This window comes from Vulpes lagopus, chromosome 2, assembly GCF_018345385.1.
Source record: "Vulpes lagopus strain Blue_001 chromosome 2, ASM1834538v1, whole genome shotgun sequence".
NCBI lineage: Eukaryota > Metazoa > Chordata > Mammalia > Carnivora > Canidae > Vulpes > Vulpes lagopus.
The window spans coordinates 138,149,768-138,170,825 of record NC_054825.1 but is presented as its reverse complement, the minus strand read 5'-3'; the positions used below and the strand labels follow the sequence as shown (position 1 = coordinate 138,170,825).

The 21,058-nt window shown below is 38.5% G+C and overlaps 1 protein-coding gene across 1 annotated transcript in view; it reads right to left on the bottom strand.

The window, feature by feature from the left end:
• LOC121478324 (guanine nucleotide-binding protein subunit alpha-14) overlaps positions 1–21,058 on the bottom strand; it is a 183,222-nt gene that overhangs the window by 64,879 nt on the left and 97,285 nt on the right. The window contains exon 2 of the mRNA XM_041733290.1: positions 19,123–19,307. Within this exon, the coding sequence (XP_041589224.1) occupies positions 19,123–19,307 (185 nt within the window). The remainder of the gene's footprint in view (positions 1–19,122; positions 19,308–21,058) is intronic.

Below are 21,058 nucleotides of genomic sequence, written 5' to 3'. Positions count from 1 at the left end.
AAAATAAATCAATTCCTCATTTTAAGAACAACCATGTAGAGCATGTATGCTGGATCAAATGCCATGTCTGAGAAAATGTCATCATCAAAGCAACTGAACCCCCCAAGCAGGATAAAATCTTATCAGTAATTCATAAAAAACAGCTGTCTTTCCCTCTATTTTCACTGTATTATATATTTTTAAGTAAACAAACAAAACATTTGTTCCAACAGACAAAGAAACAGATTTTTAAAAAATTTTTCTTTTGACTCCTCTTCCCAATTCTTACCTCTTATACATCTTCACCCTGATTTAGTGTACGTGGTCATGTAAGAGTGTTAAAAGTTGAAAAAGCTCTCTGTCCTTATCTTTCTGCCTCCAACCTACCCCCATCTTCTCTCTTCCCCATCAACCCCCATCTCTCTTCCTTTCTCTCTTTTTATTTTCCACTGTCATCACTATCTCAATTCCAACTCTTCTCACCTGTTAAGAAATAAAGGAAAACACGTTCAGAAAATGCACACAACAGAGCTAAGAATTGGTAGATGTGAATTTTATTGCTTTAGTGTTTAAAATGATTTGTGGTACTGGTGGTAAATAAAAAATTATGCTGTTTACTGAAGGATGAAGCAAATAAGTAAATGTGTTGGTATTTCGGGGAACGAGAGCTGTCACTACTAGCAAAAAGTAATAAATATGGATTGCAGTGAAGTGGGGGAAAATGTGGTGTTGCATTCAAATTGGAGATTAATGATTAACATGTCTGAATATATTTGTAAGTGTATTATGAATGCATGTGTGCATATTACTGAGTGCATGGACATGGACATGGGCATTTGTGAGTATATGTTTATGTTGTCCCGGCTCTGTCCACTGAAAGGGTGAGAAGCATATGATAACCAAATAGCAATGAGCTCACCCAGCGTCCAAATCTTGATTTAGGATTACAATTCCCTGAAAATGGAACTGGTCTGCTTGGATAAAGGGCTGTGTCTACAACTAGGACAGAGGAAATCAAAGTAGTCCTGAAACCTCTTGTGCCAAGGAGTTAAAAAAGAAACAAAAACACTCAAAGAATAATGAGGAACACAGGAGAGGCATGAAGGTGCTACCAGTGGCCTCTTTTTGACAACAAAAAGCATTATGACATTTTATTGAAATAAAAATAAACAAGAACCTAATAAGAGAGTTTTTTTGGTGGTAAAATACACATGCAATTTATGATCTTAACCATTTTTCAATATACGGTTTAGTGGTCTTAAGTGCATTAACATTATTGGACAAACATTGTGTTGTTCCCTCCCTTCTCCAGAACTTCTTCAATTTGCTAACTGAAACTCTATACCTATTGAACAATAACTCTCTATTTCTTCTTCCGTCAGCCTCTGGCAACCACCAATCTATTTTCTGTCTTTACGAATGTGAGTAGTGCTTTGAACATGAGTGTACAAGTATCCGTTTGAGTCCCTGCCTCTAATTCTTTTGATACATACCCAGAAGTAGAATTGCTGGATCAGAGGATTATTCTCTGTTTAACTTTTTGAGGTCTAGCATAATTTTTAAGAGAGAGAAAAGGAAGACTTTCTCTATGGAAAATTACCAGCTGCCTGGGAACCTCACTCTAAGATCCATGTTTTATGCCAGGCTACATTGACATGAAACAGAACCCTACTGAGATGCTTTTCAGTCCTTCTAACTTGCCTTGGGCACACTATCTAATCACTTTAGACTTTGGTTCTCTGAACCTTGAAAAGATCTAGGTTGACCTAGAAAATACTTGTGGGTCCCTTCGAGCTCTGAAATTCTATGACTCCATAATCACACTTCTTAAGTAGAATTTAGGATGAAACTCCTTTTGAATACATTCTTTTGGAGGTGACATTTTAGGACTTTTCTTCAGAAAACTTTAGATGGAATGAGCACCTTATTTTAATGTTAACCAAAAATCTTTAATCACACTTGAACAGATCATCTTGAGAAACATCCCATGGCCCTTATGCCAAAGCACAATGCCCTGAGATGGGTTCTATTGTACATTTAGGTTTGGTTCCCAGTCAGTGGCCTCTGGGCATCTCACTAAGGAGCAAACCTCCATCTATGACCTAAGATGCCCCTGGGACATCTAGAGAGACAGAGATGGAATGTTCCCTTTGGTTCTTTCTATATCAGGATCCTAGGATATAATTAGGAGGCAGCTCCCAGAACAGATGTGCAGGGAGTTAAGCTGGAAAGTGTCCACAGAGAGAAGGGGGAGAGGAGTAAGGAGGCATTTTGTCAGGAGATTCTAGGATTCTAAGATTATCTGATAAGTGATGAAATAGTCCAGCTCTTAGAGGAAGAGGAGATACACTCAGAACTAGCCATAGTAAGGGAGTCTCCATAGTAGAGTTGCCCAGTAGCACTGAATCTCAGACCCCTGAGTCACAGGACATAAGACATTTTCTCATCTCAAAAGAAAAATTATTTTTTTAAGGCAGAATGAAGGAGGGAATTTTTAAAGGAGGAAATGAAGTTAAAAGAACCTTGTCCCCAAGTTGACCATAATCTTACGAAATCCAAGAATGTCTTCATTTTATTGTTTTCCAGTTCTAAGACTTGCCCTCCCTTCCTCTAGAGTTCAAAAGCTAAAGGTAATCTAGTCTAGTTCACTCATTCTACAAACAAGGAAGCAGGTTCAGAAAAGGCCAGGAATGTACCCAGGTTATCCAGTTCACAGACCATGAAGGCACAAACCCCAATTCTTGCTTGAATCCCCAGAACAGACCTTACTTTTAAGTCTCATGAACAGAGGCACCTGGGTGGCTCAGTGGCTGAGTGTCTGCTTTTGGTTCAGGTCATGATCCCAGGGTCCTGGGGTTAAGTCCCACATCAGGCTCCCTGCAGGGAACCTGCTTCTCTCTCTGCCTATGTCTCTGCCTCTCTCTCGGTCTCTCATGAATAAATAAATAAAATCTTAAAAAAAAAAAAAAAAAGAACACTTTGATGTTCTTGAGATTAATTTATTTTTGAGCTTTATTTATTTTTGAGATTTTATTTATTTATTCATGAGAGACACAGACACAATCTCAAAAATAAATCTCAAGAACATCAAAGTGTTCTTTAAAAAAAAAAAGATTTTATTTATTTATTCATGAGAGAGAGAGAGGTAGAGACATAGGCAGAGGGAGAAGCAGGCTCCATGCAGGGAGCCCGACGTGGGACACAATCCCGGGTCTCCAGGATCAGGCCCTGGGCTGAAGGCGGCGCTGAACCGCTGAGCCACCGAGGCAGCCCCATCAAAGTGTTCTTAAAGTTGCACACAGAATTGAAGACGTGCTTCATATGGGTCCCACCCACCAGCTCATTGAAAGGTGCTGGAAATCAGGGACTATTTCTCAATTAGAGAACTTGGAGGTGCAAAATTTGTATGCCCTTCCACCTAAATTAAACCAAACTCATGAGAAAGTCTGAGAGTCTGAACAGATTGAAGGTGGAGCTAGCTAATACTTATAACTGCACTTGAAATATAATCCAGGCAGAACCCTAAAGCTAAAATGAATCCCATTCACACCACTATCAGAATATACTCTTTAGGTTTTATTTGATCTTTCTGGACTCTCCAGCACTGGTTCAAAAGTCATTGTCACGTTCTGATTCTTTCGGTTTGCAAAACAATTTTGAAGTCATTTCTGGCTTGTTTACATTTCTTTTGTAAGCTAATAAGAAAATTTTAAAATTTAAAAAAATATTCTCCATGCAGCTGTTTCAAATCCACTTCATAGAAAGCTCTTCAATCCTCAAACTTTATCCAATGGATGCTCTAATTTTGATATTTCCTTTTCTAAATTGCATGATCCCTTTGTGTAAATATTGAGAGATAATTTGACATTATGAGCTAGTTAGATCTCAGCCACAAAGAAAAAAAATTAATACAGCGGCCAGGAATAGGTATTTTGAGACAGAGAACCCTCAATTCATATAATTCACTACTTTGATAATCAAGCCTTTAAATGATCTCTCACTAGACATGGTCTTATATTATTGTAGAGTGGCATGAAGCATCATGGTTAACAGCTTTACCTGTGAAGTCAGGCCACCTGGATTCAGCTTCCAGCTCTGACATGGAATACCTGTGCAGCCTTGGGGAGACTATTTAACTCCCATAAGCCTCAGTTTCCATACCCCTAAAGAGGGGCAACTGATAGTACCCATACGGAAGAACTATTTAGGATAGAATGATACATTCTCAGTAAGGCATGGAACAGATTCATACTCATTTTGGCACCCAGGAGTACATACAGCCCTCACCCTCAGGAGCATACTAAGCAGGAGAGGAGGTGGCCTGTGATAAGTGTGATAGCACAGGTGACATACCATGTGGGTTGAGTCCTAGTCCTGACCTCTGCCCTTTCCTCTCTTCTCTGCTGTTAGAAACCTGGGGTACCTTGGGGGTGAAGTCTGGGGTCTTCCAGAGCTAATGGTGACCTCATGGGGAGTCTACCACATTCTGGCTCAGTATTAGGAATCTCATGTGACCCTGTAATGAGCCACATTCTCTACTCTCAGCTTTGGCACTAACATGATATTTTGGTTACCAGATGCCATACTTGTCTTATTTCTCAATTACTTTAGAACTTGATGAAGAGGATATGATTTACTGAATCTCTCTTGTATCTCATAAACAAGTCATTCTTCCTTACAGCCCCATTTTTTGGCCCTATGTGGTTCTAAAACAGCTGCCTGGTGACTCAGCTTGAAAACAGTCATTGCCACTGACCTAACTTTGACAGGCGGAGTACATCTGCAGTTCACCAAACACGTTTCAAGAGCTGCTCTGGTCAATCCCAAGCTTCTTACACTAGATTATGGAGTCCAATGACTGTGCAAGGCTTTTTGATTATCCTGCAAATCAGAAGCAGTATTTCCAAAAGCCAATATCTCTTTGCAAGAAGAAAAGCATGGCCACATTGATTGTTCCTTTTTGCTCAGTATTATAATCCCAAAGGCAAGGAGGCAAAAAATTAATCATAGGAAAGAAGAGTTCAGTCATCCTCTGGGAAATTGTAGAGATCACCCCTTGGACAAAGCTCTAACACAGCATTGAATTTATGATATATTATCTTCACATGAGGTTTTAATGTCACTTCACAATTATTGAACCCAAAGGGATGCACAGATCAACAGGACATGGTTCTCAATCTCAAAGAACCCCTACTCTGAAATGGAAGAGATGCATAATTAAAGAATTATAATGTAATATGGTAAATGTAAGGTATTATATAGGTACACTGGAAAAGAGAGCCTAACCCAAGGGAGCTGCAAGAGGAAGGTTCTCAAAGTTTGCTACAGTATTGGATAGTTTATTCAAGATGAATAAATGAAGTTACCTATTTATGAGTACAGAGGGAATTGGTAGCAGGATGTTCCAACAGACGGAGGAAAAATGAGCAAAAAAAGGCATGGGATATGTAGGAAATCACAGTCCATTAGGGAGGACAGATGAGGCTGTAAAGTCTCAGAGTCAGTTCAGGACAGGCTAGAATGTGCCCCTAAGATCACACGCAGGGACTTATAAAAAAGCAGATTCCTTTGTTATAGAAATTAGCAGAAAGGGTTTTAGCAAACTGGCCAGCATCCCTGTCATACACGGGAGCTACCAAGGTGCATATAAACAGACATGGTCCTGGGCCTTCATGGGCCTTCCATTCTGCAGGAGGACAAAAAAAGACTTGGCTAGGCAAGGAGAGAAGGGAAAAGTATAGGGGAGAGTGTTTGTAAAGTCCAGGACTTGAAGGAATGTCGTCAATACGAGGCCAAAGGAAAGGAGTTCACTGTGGTTGGGGCTGAATGAAAAAGTACCAGAGTAGCAGAGATGCTGCTGCTGCCAGGAATCATAATGCTGGTTGGGTTTTTTGTTTGTTTGTTTCTTTTTGTTTTTTTTAAATCTGGTCTGTATTATTTTGTTGGTTTCTTTTTAATGCTAAATCTATGACATCACAACTTGGGATTTCTGATGCCATTCACCTGGAATTTTAAAAGATCAGGTTTTTGTTTTGTTTTGTCACCATCTTTGAGAGCTGGAGGAAACAGGCATGAATACAGTGTTGCCTTTGAGGTGCTCAGAGTGAGCTGGAAGAGACAGCCATGTAATAGCCTCATACCATGGGGAGAAAGAGAAGTACTCCTTGAGGCATGCGGCACATGCCCTGGAAACATGACAGAGCCACCGAGGACTTAAGGGCCACTGGGAGATCTTCATTCAGGGGACCCTATTTCAAGGGAAACAGAGACGTTTAAATCCTTGAAACCCTAAGATTCTAAATGAGTTGTCCATTTTACCTTCTCTTGGGCCCAACTTTCATTTAGAGAGTTCTTTTAGCTTGTGCCATTCGTTTAATTCCTAAAATGAATATGTATTGAGTACCTACTACTGCTGTGGGCTAGATCTTCACTTCTAAGCTTTCCAGGTAGAAATGCCTGTTAGGTATTACCAGCCATTCACATTGGTGTGTACTGGCAGAAATATCATCCACTCAGAAGCAAGGAAGAGAAACTATCATAAGCAGTTTTTCTTAACCAAATTAAGGGAGGACAACAGTGACAATGATCATTTCTGGCCAAAAAAAAAGGAAAGGAAAGGAAAGGAAAGAAAAGAAAGAAAAGAAAAGAAAAGAAAGAAAAGAAAAAAAAGAAAAGAAAAGAAAAGAAGAACGAAAAGAAAAGAAAGAAAGAAAGAAAAGAAAAGAAAAGAAAAACAAACCACTCTAACTACAGTAATGATGACCTGTCCCTTGTAGATAAAAGGTAGAGGGCATAATTTAAAAAAAAAAAAACAACCCCTTGGTTTCTTTTAAAATGAAGCCCATTGTCTGGGGATTCTTAGCCACATGGACAACCAGAACCTGTTCCAGCCTGGACCTTTCTCTTTGAGTTAGGGAGTCAAGAAATCACCAGAATTAGTGTCATCTGTTATGAAAGATACTTTCTCCAATCCTTTAAATTTGTCATTAAAAAAATTTTTTTTTAAAGAATCAAGCAACTTGAAAGACATTACATGGATTCTGCTTCATACTTCTGCCTTTCTGATCGACAATTTCTGTGAGGAATGATCTTGTCCACAGATGTTTATTCTCACAGTGATAGGGCTGAACATGTGGATGCCAGCAGGTGCAGGAAGGAGGGCCACTCATTCATTCATTTCATTTTTTTTCAAAAATAAGGATTAAAGACCTAAAAATTGGTATTATCTATCGATCGATCGATTGAGTGATCTATCATCTATTTATCTGCAAACCACACACATTCTGGAATATGGATTTTTCATTTTAAGTCTGGTATATGTGTCTTTCTGTACTTTTTATCTGAAAAAAAAAAACCTCCTGGATTATATTAAATAAAACAGCCTGTGTTGATATACAAACAATGTACTTCAGTGAAAATGCAAATAAAAACAGAAACGAAGGAGGAGAAATAACAACCAGCACCACAGAAATACAAAGGATTATAAGAGAATATTATGAAACATTTGTTATATGCCAACAAATTGGACAATCTAGAAGAAATGGATACATTTCTAAAAACAGCTAACCTTCCAAAACTGAATCAGGAAAAAATAAGCATTTGACAAAGTACAACATCCATTCAAGATAAAAACTCTCAAAGAAGTTGGATTCAAAGGACCATACCTCAATATAATATATGGCCATATATGAAAAATCTACAACTAACATCATACTTAATGACAAAAAACTGAGAGCTTTTCCCCTAAGATTAGCAACAGGACAAGAATGTCTACTCTTACCACTTTTAGTCAATGGATTACTAAGAAATCCTAACCATAGCAATCAGACAAAAAATAAAATGCATCCAAACTGGTAAGAAAGCAGTATTTGCAGATGACATACTAATATGTATAGAAAACCCAATAGCTCCACCAAAATACTACTAGCACTGATAAATGAATTCAGTATAGCTACAGGACACAAAATGAATATACAGAAATCAATTGCATTTCTAAACGATAATAATGAAGTAGCAGAAAGAAAAGGTAGGAAAACAATCCTATTTATAACTACACCAAAAAGAAAAAAAAATACCTAGGAATAAACTTAACCAAGGGGGCGAAAGACCTGTACTCTGAAAACTATGAAACACTGATGAAAGAAATTGAAGATAATGTAAACCAAATGGAAAGACATCCCATGCTCATGGATTGGAAGAGCCCATACTGCTGAAATGTCCATACTAACCAAAGCAATCTACAGATTTAATGTAATCCCTAGCAAAATACCAACATTTTCCTCTGAACTAGAACAAATAATCCTACAATTTGTATGGAATCACAAAAGACCTCAAAAAGCCAAAGCAATCTTGAAAAAGAACAAAGCTGGAGGTTGTCCCAATCCTAGATTTCAAAATATACTACAAAGCCATAGTAATCAAAACAGTATGTTACTAACACCAAAGTAGACACATAGATCAAGTGAACAAAATAGAGACCCCAGAAATAAACCCATGTTTATTTGGTCAATTTATCTATGACAAGGAATCCAAAAATGTACACTTCAGGAAAAGATGATCTTTTCAACACATGGTGCTGGGGAAACTGAACTCCTAATGTAAAAAAAAAGAAATTGAGCCATACACAATGCCATACACAAAAATAAACTCAAAATGGTTTCAAAGCCTAAATGTGAGACCTAAAATCATAAAAATCCTAGAAAAAAATATAGGCAGTAATCTCTTTGACATCAGCCATCACATTTTTCTAGATATGTCTTCTCTGGCAAGGCAAACAAATGCAAAATTGAACCAGAAGAAGAAAAAAATCCCTATCAAAGAAGGGATTTAGAAGAAAGAAAAAATTAAACTACTGGAACTATATTAAAATAAAAAGCTCCCACACAGCAAAGGAATCACTAACAATACAGAAAAGCAACTTACTGAATGGGAGAAGATATTCTTAAATGATGTATCTGATAAACGGTTGACATCCGAAATATATAAAGAAATTATACAACTCAACACCAAAGAATTCCCAAATAATTCTATTAAAGATGGGCAGAGGACATGAATAGACATTTTCCTAAAGAAGATATATAGATGGCCAACAGACACCGAAAAAGATGCTCAACATCACCAAACACCAGGGAAATGCACATTGAAACCATGATGATACCTAGAAGGTATAATGCTAAGTGAAATAAGTCATTCAGCAAAAGACAGATACCTTATGACTTTTCTTTTATGTGGAATTTAAGGAAAAAATCTTTAAAAACTGGGCAGCTCTGGTGGCGCAGTGGGTTAGCACTGCCTGCAGCCCAGGGCATGATCCTGGAGACTTGGGATCAAGTCCCACTTTGGGCTCCCTGAATGGAGCCTGCTTCTCCCTCTGCCTGTGTCTCTGCACTCCCCTGCTCTGTGTAACTCATGAATAAATAAATAAAATCTTTAAAAAAAAAGTTTTTTAAAAAACAGGAAAACAGACTCAAACACAGAGAAATGGTAGTTGCCAGAGGGAGGTAGGTGGGGGGATGGGTGAAATTGATAAAGGGGATTAAGAGTACACTAGATGAACACTGAGTAATGTATAGAATTGTTGAAACATTATATACCTGAAACTAATATAACACTGTATGTTAACTACACCTCAATAAAAATGATTGTACTTTGATGTAGTCTTATTAACTAGGAAGTTAATAAAGTAATAACTTCTTTTTAATTTTGGTGAAAAAAAGTAATGTATTTAAGACACTGCAGAATACGATTTTTTGCTTTTGTTTGTTTTTGATTTTTTGCTTTTGAAGGTAGATTACCCACCTCTTTACATTTTCTATTATCATCAGGAGCCAACCTTGCTCTCAGCTAAAGAAAGAAAAACATTAAGAGCTCTGGTGATCTGCCCAAGGCTATGAAGGATGTAAATGACAGGGAGGGTAGGAATTCAAATTTATGTCAGCTATTGTCTAATTCCAGTATGTCAGGAGCTAACTTGACCTTGGAAAGAAGACTTTCTTGTTTGAGGTAATTATTAACATTGTTAGGGCTCTACACAACAACTGATTAAAATCATGATGACCACAATGATGATAAACCCTAAAGTGAAGCCTCCACACAACTCAACAGGAAGAAATCCATGAAAAACACAAAGCAGAGATACAATGGGAGGGGACAGGAGTTCAGGGCCCTACGGAGAGGATGGCCACTACTCAACCACAATGGTCTCCCACATGTGCCATCATCCAACCACTTCCCTTACTCTCAATATAAAAGAAAGGGAGGGAATACAGAGGCACCCAAAATATAATCAACATCATTCTGATCATCTTCAACCATTTTGCGACTAACCACAAATTACTTAAGTGATTAAAAAATTAGAAGTTGGTTTTTCTAGATTTCTAAAAACTCCTCTTTCTAACCTTTGTAAATCATACGCTCACATACAAAAGCAAACAATTTCCTAACCAGATACTGTAAATGGCCAAGTTAAATACACGTATATCTTTATTTTAAGATTTGATTTAGGCAAAATACAAAGTAATAGCAATGATGTGAAACTACTTTAGACTACTTTAGATCATTTTTTAATTAAACCCAACAGAGTTTTGTGTTAGTAATTAAGATGAAGTACATGACATGCAATGTCTCAAAGCTCCCTGAAAATATCTGAGCTTCCAAAAGAAAATGTCAATGGAAAAAAAAAAAAAAGCCAACTGTTCTGGCTTATAACAAACATGGTTTTTACTCTAAAATTATGTTTGTTTGTAAACACACCTATGTACCTGCATGCACACAAACACAACCTATTAATAATACGTTTCTGTTGGATTCATTATTGTATCCTATTTGAGTTTCCCCCACCCTCAATAAAAGCTTTTAATACAGAAATGATGCTTTCTAGAATGTTTTGCCTAGGGTAATATTGCAGAGCTTAATAATCAGTTAAAAAGAAAATCTATGCCTAATAAATTCAAGAATCCAGAAGAACACATGTCTCCCTTGGCAGGACTCCAATATAAACCCAGGGGATAATTTATGTTTGTCACGTATTTATGGCATTTCTTCATCAGCATCAGTGATGTAACTAACTGTTCAGTTCAGAGAAGGTAGGTCTGAGAAGAGTGCAGGGTCATCACACCGTCACCTCTATACCATCAGAAAATGAGATGTAGCTCTACCAAGAGAAGTTGTGAAGGACTTTAGATCTAACAAGATTTAGCATCACCAAGGGCCTTTGTATTTTAGGATAACAAAGTTGGATGCAATTCAAAACTCAAGGCAAATATTTCACATGTTGGGTAAATGGATATATGTTCAAATAGACTGATGGTCACATTAGTCTCTGGATTCTTTGCAACTTTGTGAGATTTCCCCCTTTTCACCAGATTTTTTAAAGTATTTCCTTGGATGTGGTAGGTTCATATCTAGCCTTGAGGTGGGGGAAGAAATGAGTATTTCAATGGTCAAATCAATCTCATTACTCTTCATTGGCCCCAAACCTTCCTCAACTTCCAAGCCAAATGGAACGGATAGTAGGGTTAGCTTTACCTGTAATGGTGGTGAAGGAGAAACCCAGTTCTTGCTCCATCTTATTCTTTCCTGTTTTCCAAACTCTTACATTTCAAGCTCCAGGTACAGCAATTTTCACAATAAAGTCAACACTGATTAATCAGAGAACCATTGGCACAAATGGAAAAATTCCAGCCCAGAATTTTGGTGGAGAATTACTTATTGTTGTTGTGACACTATCTAGAACTCCAAGTTCTTGGTAAGGAGGAAAATGTACCATGCAATTTTTAATATCCAATGGGACACAAAAAGAAAGAGGCTGAATTTAACATTTGCCAAAGAAACAGCAACCCTGGGCTATCGCCAAAGTCTGAACATTGGCCTCCCTGTTCCCAGAAGCTCATGCAAAAGCTGACTTTTCAAACTGAATAAGGAAGCGGGACTGAAAAATATATTTAAACAGATGTTTTAAAAATTAGAAAATAAGAGGTTCTTAAAATACTTTAAGCCCTGAGAAACTTTTATATAAAAAGTGGCACTAAGTTGACCATTTCCACTTAACTGTGCCTGATTTCCTCATGTGAGTCTTTAATAGACCTATCTGGAAATTCAGGCCCTTGCCTTCTGAGAATGAAGTGAAGCTGGAAGAGTTATACACACAGATATGAAACATTATCAAAGCTCCTTTTGGTGTTAAAAAAAAAAAAAAAAAAGTAATGTCCTGTGATCCTGCCCCATAAATACTAGACTTTAGGGCTTTAATGTGAAGTTGGATATTTGATGTTTAAGTTGTATACCTAGTGAATTGCCATCTCAATACATAAAAGTATCTATTAATGATGAGTAAAAATATTTAACGATTTAATTTCCTAGTGTAATTTCCTCCACTTAACAACATTGTAAGGAATTTTTCTTACAGATAGCATCTATACTTTGGGTGGATTATCAACCTAACCTGCATCCCTGATTCTTTACTGATATTTTTTTATTTATTTATGATAGTCACACAGAGAGAGAGAGAGAGAAAGAAGGGCAGAGACATAGGCAGAGGGAGAAGCAGGCTCCATGTACCGGGAGCCCAACGTGGGATTCGATCCCGGGTCTCCAGGATCACGCCCTGAGCCACAGGCAAACCGCTGCCCCACCCAGGGATCCCTGATTCTTTACTGATTTTAAAAGAAATGATAATTTCTGTGTAAACAATAGTAGGAAAGAGAGGATAGAAAGCACCATTGCCATGACCTCCAGAGATTAAAATGAAGCTCCTTCTCCTCTGACCCCCACCCAATCCCTGGAAGCTCTTGGCATGAGGCTGTGCTAGGCCCCCATAAAGCTCAAAGGAAACACAGAACCTGCCCTGAAATAACTTATGTCACCTGGAGATGCTCCCACCACAAAAGTCAACAAGGAAGCCAACACAGCTGAACAAAACAAACATCTTCAAGGACAGCCATTCAGTTTACCCTTGGGTGGAAATTAATTGGGTCATCACATGGAAAAGATTACCAGCAGTCTACCTCCCCATTATGGAAAGGGTGACAGTAGAATTCAGAGGTGTTCACACCTCCAAATAATGGTAAGATACTTTTATCAGTGGTTCTCAATCTGCCTAATCAGAAGCACTGGGAGAAGCTTCTAAAAGTTGATCTAAAAACTCAGGCTGCATTCCAAGAATATTTAGCCTTGACTCTCTGGGGTGGTACCTTGGGTGGCAGCAGCAAAACTCCCCAGGTGATTCCAATGTGCAGCCAAGACTGAGGATGATGGTTTCCAATGTCCTTTGTGTGATAAACCTAGCAGGAGCGGGGGATGTGGGTGCCAAAACTCAAGACACTGCAGGAACTGATGACAAAGGCATCCCATTACCCACATGCAGGACCTGCAGAACTAGCAGAGGTCCCTTGAGTCAATTCAACAGGCCACCCCTAACTCTGTAATTCCCTCTTGGCAGGATGGCCCAAGCCCATCCTCTCAATTATGCCTTGGAATTCAGCAAAAGCAACCAATGGAAGAATAAGAAGCTTTTGGAAGGGAATTTCAGAGCTCACACATTTAGAAACACTGAATCATAAATTAGGTACTTGGAGTGGAATGGCAGGCAAAACAGTCCTCTTATTGCTTAATTATTAACTCTACTTTTTAAAAATGTTTGTGTGATGAGCCCTTGCAATTAGCTGTGCATAATTACATGCAAATATGAGGTGACCCCAGTGTAGTAAGAGCTTTCATATACAAGAGGGCAGGGAAGAAGCTGGGGTCTGATACTGAAAAGCCTGTAGACATTCATTTTCCAGGGATCATTGACTATAGAACGAAAAGGCTTTTGAGAAGTCAGGCAGAGCTGTCCTTTGCCCTTGGGAAATGCTTAATTTACATTATCCACACAGATTCTGCAGAACCTTTAAAAGGATAAAAAAAATATTTCCTTTACTGCAGGCCAGGCCTAGAATGATAATTTCCCAAATTGGACACACTACAAATCGCAAAAAAAAAAAAAAAAAAAAAAAAAAAAAGAAGCTCTTCAGGCTTCAGTGAAATCATCACTAGTAAACATGAGTTATAAGCTGACTCCAATTTAGGAGCCCTGCCACTGAGTGATTGCCTTTGTAATATTTATTCAAGAAGTCATAAATTTCTACTATGTGCCCATACGACACTCTTGAGAGACATTCACAAAAATTAAGGCTTATCAACACAGTGAGCAAACATATATGAATCATTTCTTTTAAAAAAAAAATAGGCAAGGTATACAAAAATAATATTTCAGGCTATAGATCTTTTTTTTAAAAAAAATATTTTATTTATTTATTCATGAGAGACACACAGAGAAAGAGAGGCAGAAGGAGAAGCAGGCTCCATGCAAGGAGCCCGACCTGGGACTCAATCCTGGGTCTCAATTCACATCCTGGACTGAAGGCCGCGCTAAACCGCTGAGCCACCGGGGCTGCCCTCAGGCTATAGATCTTAATTGAAAAAAAGTGTGGGTTACAAACCAAATTGCTGAACTAAATTCCTGATAAATTTCCTTTCATAAGCAGCCTATCAAGTAATAGGCAAAGGTTTTTTTTAACAACCTGGCTAAGCAATAAAATCACTAACATTTAAATAAGACCCTCTAGGGGTACCTGGGTGGTTTAGGGGGTAAAGCATCCAACTATTGATCTCAGGTTCATAAATTCCAGCCCCACACTGAGCATGGAGCCTACTTTAAATACATACATACATAAATACTCCCCCAAATCACTTAATGCTCTTCTGCATACTTTGAAGAAAGTGTTCCCACCTCTGAAAAAAACAGGATAATGGAATTGAATGGTCAATAATAAGCAACAAAAGGATTGCATGTCTGTGAAACAAAAAGCTATTTCAGGTTCTATTCCTCTCTCCTAACCATTTGTTTTAAGCAATGCAATATGCATCACGCAATACACGTGTTCTTGGTAAAGAATACCTGTATCATGCTTCCTAAACTCATTATTTAATACATGAAGACTAATCATTTTATTATCTTATGATCTAAGCATGGCACTTTGTTACTGTTTCACATTTGGAATCAGGACTAGCCCATAGAAAAAATTATTCTACAAACAATGGAGAAGGAATGGATGACAATCACCTAAACAAGTAATAAAAGCAACAATGAGTCCATTTTTGGTTTTTGAACTTGCCCCAGTAATCTTATGTTTCTTGAGTGCCATTTCATTTGTACAGCACTCTCTTTTGCTCATGTTGGCTTAGGAAGTAGACAGAGCATGTGTTGTCTGCATTTAACATTTGGGGAAATGTAAGACCAGGGAGGTTACATGGCTTCCCAGAGGACTAGGGTGGGCAACCACAGCCTGTGGATGAAATCCACTCGAGGCCTGTTTTTGTATGGCTCGTGAGTTAAGAACAGCATTTACATTTTGCAAACAGTTTCCAAGTAAGCCCACTCATTCATTGATACCTCTCCTATGGGAGATTTTTTTGCACCATGACATCAGGGCAGAAAAGAGATTATATGGCCCCAAAAGCCAGAAATGTTTATTCTCTGGCCCTTTACAGAAAAAGATTGCTGAGTCTTGCCCAAGACCCACAGGGGAGCCATGAACAGAGCCCAGATTTTTGGGAACTAATCCAGTGTTCTTTTTACTCACTCTTGTGCCTCTCCGTAAGCCTGTGGTTCATCCCAGGCATTTTTTTTGAGGGATAAGAGGAAGTTTATGAAGCATAAATGTAGGTACTTGGAATAAAAAGAAAGAAGGCATTGAGAAGGGAGCCAGATACAGCAAATGAGGAGGAGACTGGAGGTATGTAACCTCAGCACAGACCATATCCAAACTCTTACCTGATTTAGATGATTTAAATGATGAGATTTGGAATCTTTTGAGTTGAGATTTTGGATTAGATTTGAAACAGAGTTCCTGCTGGAATGGGACAAATATATTTTGTATGTAGAATTAACATGACTTGGAGAGACAGAGGGCAGACTGTACTGGTTGAATAATGCCCCCCTAAAATTCACGCAAGCCTCATACCTCAAAAAGTAACTTTATTTGAAAATAGGGTCTTTGTAGGTATAATCAAGTTCTGATGAGGTCATCCTTGGGATGAGGGTGGGCTCTAATCCAATTACTGGTGTACTTATAGGAAGAGGGAAGTTTGGATGCAAAGAGGGGAATACCATGAGAATAGAGTCATACAGGAGAGATCTCTCTGTGAGGACAGCAAGGACTGGAGTGACATGTTTATAAGACAAAGGGTTCCAAGGATATCCAGCACCACCAGAAGCTAGGAGAGAAGCATGAAACAGTAATTGGAACCAATCAACCTTGACTTCAGCCTTCTAGCTTCTAGAACTAGGAAAAGAATGTATTTTCAATTTAAGCCATTCTGTTTGAGGTACTTTGTTACAGCAGCCCTAGGAAACTAATGCAGATTAGTGGTCAAGTGGAGACCACTTAATTCTTTGAAGAAGAATTAAGGCCAAGAGAAAAGGAGAAAGTGGTGGAATGCCAAACCCTATAAAAATGTTTTTGTTTAAAACATAAACTCAGAGTACCTCTAGAAGACCTTGATGGAAAACAAAATGAAACAGAAACCCCGAGACCCCAATTATTCAATCTGATTGGGTTTTTCAAACAACTGTTGCCAAGATAAGTGGAACTGATGTACATTTGAGCTTCTTCCTCCCAGTGGATGTTTGCAAGTCTATCCCCTAAGTTCCAGGCTTTTTCCCAACACCCCTCTATGAATGGGAAACAAAATGCCTTTTAGAATGTAAGAAAATAGATTAACTAAAATCTCTGTAAAGACGTTCCTGACATACCTCTTTTCTGAAAAAATCTGAAATTTCCACAGATGATCTAATTTTTAGAATACTTTATACAGCAGACCCTTGAACAATGCAAGGGTTGAGGGGCCTATCCCTGTGCAGTCAAAAATCTGTATAACTTTTGTCTCCTCAAAAACTGCCAAGATAGTCTATTAACACATATTTTGTACATCTATACTGTAGATATATAGTAAGAATAGTATATACTGTATTCTTACAATAAAGGAGCTAAAGAAAATGTTTTTTAAAATGTTAAAACCATAAGGAAAATACATTTACATTACTATACACTTTCTATTAAAAAAATCTGTTTGTAAATGAACCTGGTAAACAGACCAGTGTTGTTCAAGGGTCAACCATATGATTAAAAAAGAATTATACGCTTTTAAAAAAAAGATTTTATTTATTTATTCATGAAAGACACAGAGACAGAGAGAGGCAGAGACATAGGCAGAAGGAGAAGCAGGCTCCCTGTGGGGAGCCCAATGTGGGACTCGATCCCAGGACCCTGGGATCACAACCTGAACCAAAGGCAAATGCTCAACCACTGAGCCACCCAGGTCCTCTATACTTTTTTTCCTGAGATCTTATTTATTTAATTGACAGATAAAGAGAAAGAGAGAGCACAAGCAGGGGGAGTAGCAGGCAGAAGGAAAGGGAGAAACAGGCTTTCCATGGAGAAGGGAGCCTGATGCAGGACTCGATCCCAAGACCCTAGGATCGTGACTGAGCCAAAGGCAGTCACTTAACTGAGTCACCCAGGTGCTGAATTATATACTTTTTTAAAAGATTTATTTATTTGAGAGAAAGAAAGAGCACAAGTGGAAACCAAGAGTGGGCAGCTCAACCAACTGAGCCACCCAAGTGCCCCAGAATTGTACACTTTCAATCAGATACAATATATGTATCAAAACCAAGGTATCATGGAACCATCACAGTCCCTTCTAGACTCTCCCAGTAGCTCAGTATGCACCTCTTACATTGCTTGGCACCAGATACACTAAAGGCTAATTCTCCACCCCACCCTGCCCCCACATACACATACTTTTCAGCATAACGTTCTTGAAGGTTGAAGTAAGATACATGCCTTCATTTCTACAAAAGTGTAAGGAAATGATAGTAAAAACATGAGGTTGTAGACACAATGGAAAGATAAGTCAAAAACTGGGCACATGCTATGTTCTTATGTAATTTAGTCACTGAATAATAAAAAATGTAGAATGACTGCTTTGAAACTCTTTGTAGATCATTTCTAAAAATATACATGAATATAAGTGCTACAAGTTCATGATAAAGTTGTCCTTGGGGGTCCACACTAAAACCCATGCAATGATGGCATTTTAGCAGCTAAATTATTTTTAGTAGACCCACAAGAGACTTCTCTGAGACAGAATTTTCCTCTTTATCATGGTGTCATGTTATATCTTGGTATCAGTTGTTTTAAATAAACTATTTCTGATATAGATTCTTAATGAACTCAGACATAGTTATTTTGCAATGGATTTGCCTTCCAATATACTGTATAAAATTTTATTTGCCGCCTCCTCCCACATTATTATTTTCATTATTTTCCAATGTTTTGAAACATAATTGTATTTTTAAATTTTATTTATTGATATATACATAGAAAGAGAGAGTAAGTGCATGAGGTTGGGTAGAGGCCAGAGGAAGAGGGAGAAGCAGACTCCCCGCTGAGAAGGGAGCCCCACACGGGACTCAATCCCAGGCCCCGGGAATCATGACCTGAGGCAAAGGCAGACACTTAACTGAGCCACCCAGGTACCCCCAAAACATAAATGTATTTTAAATAACCAATGGTGATAGGAAAGGAAATGCCAGCTTTATACTAGTACTTTACGAGAGTGCAACAGTAGTTGGGACATAAGCATTACTCTCCTAAACCATCACTTAGCTTCAAAAGAAAGAAAGAAACCCACCAATTGTTCTGAGTGATCTACAGGGCATTTACGACACTTTCCTAAGACTGGGAATTTCAGAAAAGCCCAAGATCTCAACTGTGCCAATGGGGAAATTAATGGGGTATCTTAGCTGTAAGAGTCAACGTATAAGTCCTCCTTTCCTTAGCACCTAAAAAAAGCAATCCAAATGCCTGAGTTTCTGAATTCCAGGGCACTAGAGAATACCACAATATCCTCATGATGGAACTCATGCAGAAGACAGACTACAGAGCTAATTTTATCACACTCCTCTGGGGTTTGAGCTCCAGAGCTTCTTTGGCCTCTGACCAAAACACTGTAAATCTTTCTGTCCAAAGACATATGCTACCTAGAGAAGGAAAACATGCATCCACAAGTAGGGCCAACACCCCTGTGGTGCTTTACCTTATTCTGTTCACACACATACTGTATCCTCAGGGTATCCATGGCTCTGATCATGGCTTGCATGGCGGTAAATATGTTCTGGTAAACCAGCTTCGTGAACCCCTTTCTATCTTCATCGCTGTAACCAGACCCATGGATGATTCTCATTTGCTTGATAAAGGTGCTTTTGCCACTTTCACCAGTTCCTAGTGAGACAAAAGAAGAGGAAAATACAGTCAGTGGTCTTTGAAAGGAGTACACTGGGAAATAAAGGACCTCTTGGCAATGTTGTTATTATGATGAATAGGTTGACTGGGTGAACTTGGGAAGGGTCTACCAGTAGTAGTATCCTAGACCCCGGGCGGAGAGGTCCTTATCTTGTACCTATGCTTTAGAAGGCCTGAGGTATCTCCCACTTTCTTCCTCTCTCTCTCTCTCTCTCTCTCTCTCTCTCTCTCATATACACATGGGCGCGTGCGCGCGCGCGCGCACACACACACACACACAGGCTTTATTAGGGGTAAATTAATGTCTCTGTCCCTTAGAGTAATTCCAACCACCAACTCTTGTAGCTAACACCATTTTGGCCCAAGGAAACTGCTCCCCCAACATCCCTTGCCCTAAGTTCCTTCTGATAATTGGCAACTGTGTCTGAAAGCACCAAACATTTGAGGGTTTCACCACTGCCAGTACAGCAGTGGTGGGGATGGAGGCTGCAGCAGAGCTCAGAGAGCATTTGAACAGTAGGATAAAAGTCTGATTCACCTGTCAATTCCTGCCTTTCAGATACACAAATACAAGTGATCCCTGAACAATCACCATCCTCAGTTGTGCCAATTGTCTGTATTCTTGCTTTTCCTCCTATTCCAATTTGCACATAGCACCTCATGAGCAGTTTACAGTATAAAACCATTCCTACTGCTCTGAAATCTGTAGAGATGTCCAGACATAACATGTGAAATATGATGCCAAGACTTCACTTTAATATCAGACGGAGATATTGCTTGAAAAGATAATGATAATTATAGTGCAAATGAAAGATTTATATGATGAAATTAAAATATTTTTGTAACATTTTCTGTGATAATTTATTGTACCTAAAACTAATATAATCTCAATTATAGCTGAATAAAAAAAAGATAATTTATTGTATAAGATCCTATTACTATGTTTGTATTCTTGCTCCTCTTCCTACTTCAATTTGTAGTTCAGGAGCTCCTCCCAATTCACAACCACTTGTTATACTTGTGGTCCATTTTCAACTCTCAGTATTGCTTTAAGAATTTTGTAACAGGGACACACCTGAGTGGCTCAGCAGTTGGGCATCTGCCTTCGGCTCAGGTCGTGATCCCAGAATCCGGGATCAAGTCCCATGTCAGGCTCCTGCAGGGAGCCTGCTTCTCCCTCTGCCTGTGTCTCTGCTTTTCTCTCTCTCTCTCTCTCTCTCTCTCTCTCTCTCTCTCTGTCTCTCATGAATGAATAAATAAATATTTTTTAAAAAAGAATTCTGTAACAATTCTGGTTGAAATGCCTCCAGCAGGGTTAAGTTTCTTCAAACTGAAATTAATGAGAAATTACCTCAGAACTAAAATGATTCAAGATAAGTTGTAACTTTGAATGGGTGAACTGTACAATATGTATATTTTAACAAAGCTATTGCAAAAAAGTTGTCTCAATATTTGTCAAAAGAACACAAATTGGTAAGAGGATAGAACATATTAATAGTAGTTTGTTAGTTTGATTATAACCCATAGCTATTTGGACTTACGGGATGTGGGTCCCTTTGTAGACTCTTGCCTGAATCCTGTAAACATCAGGGTGGGCCTATCACAAGGGCCCTGAGAAATACTTAGAGACTTGTTCAATTTTTCCACATGGATAGTTGAGATACAACTGTTAGTGTTTGATAAGATTTTTCCTTGGAAGAAAAAAAAATGTTCCTTTAGATTGACCTTTT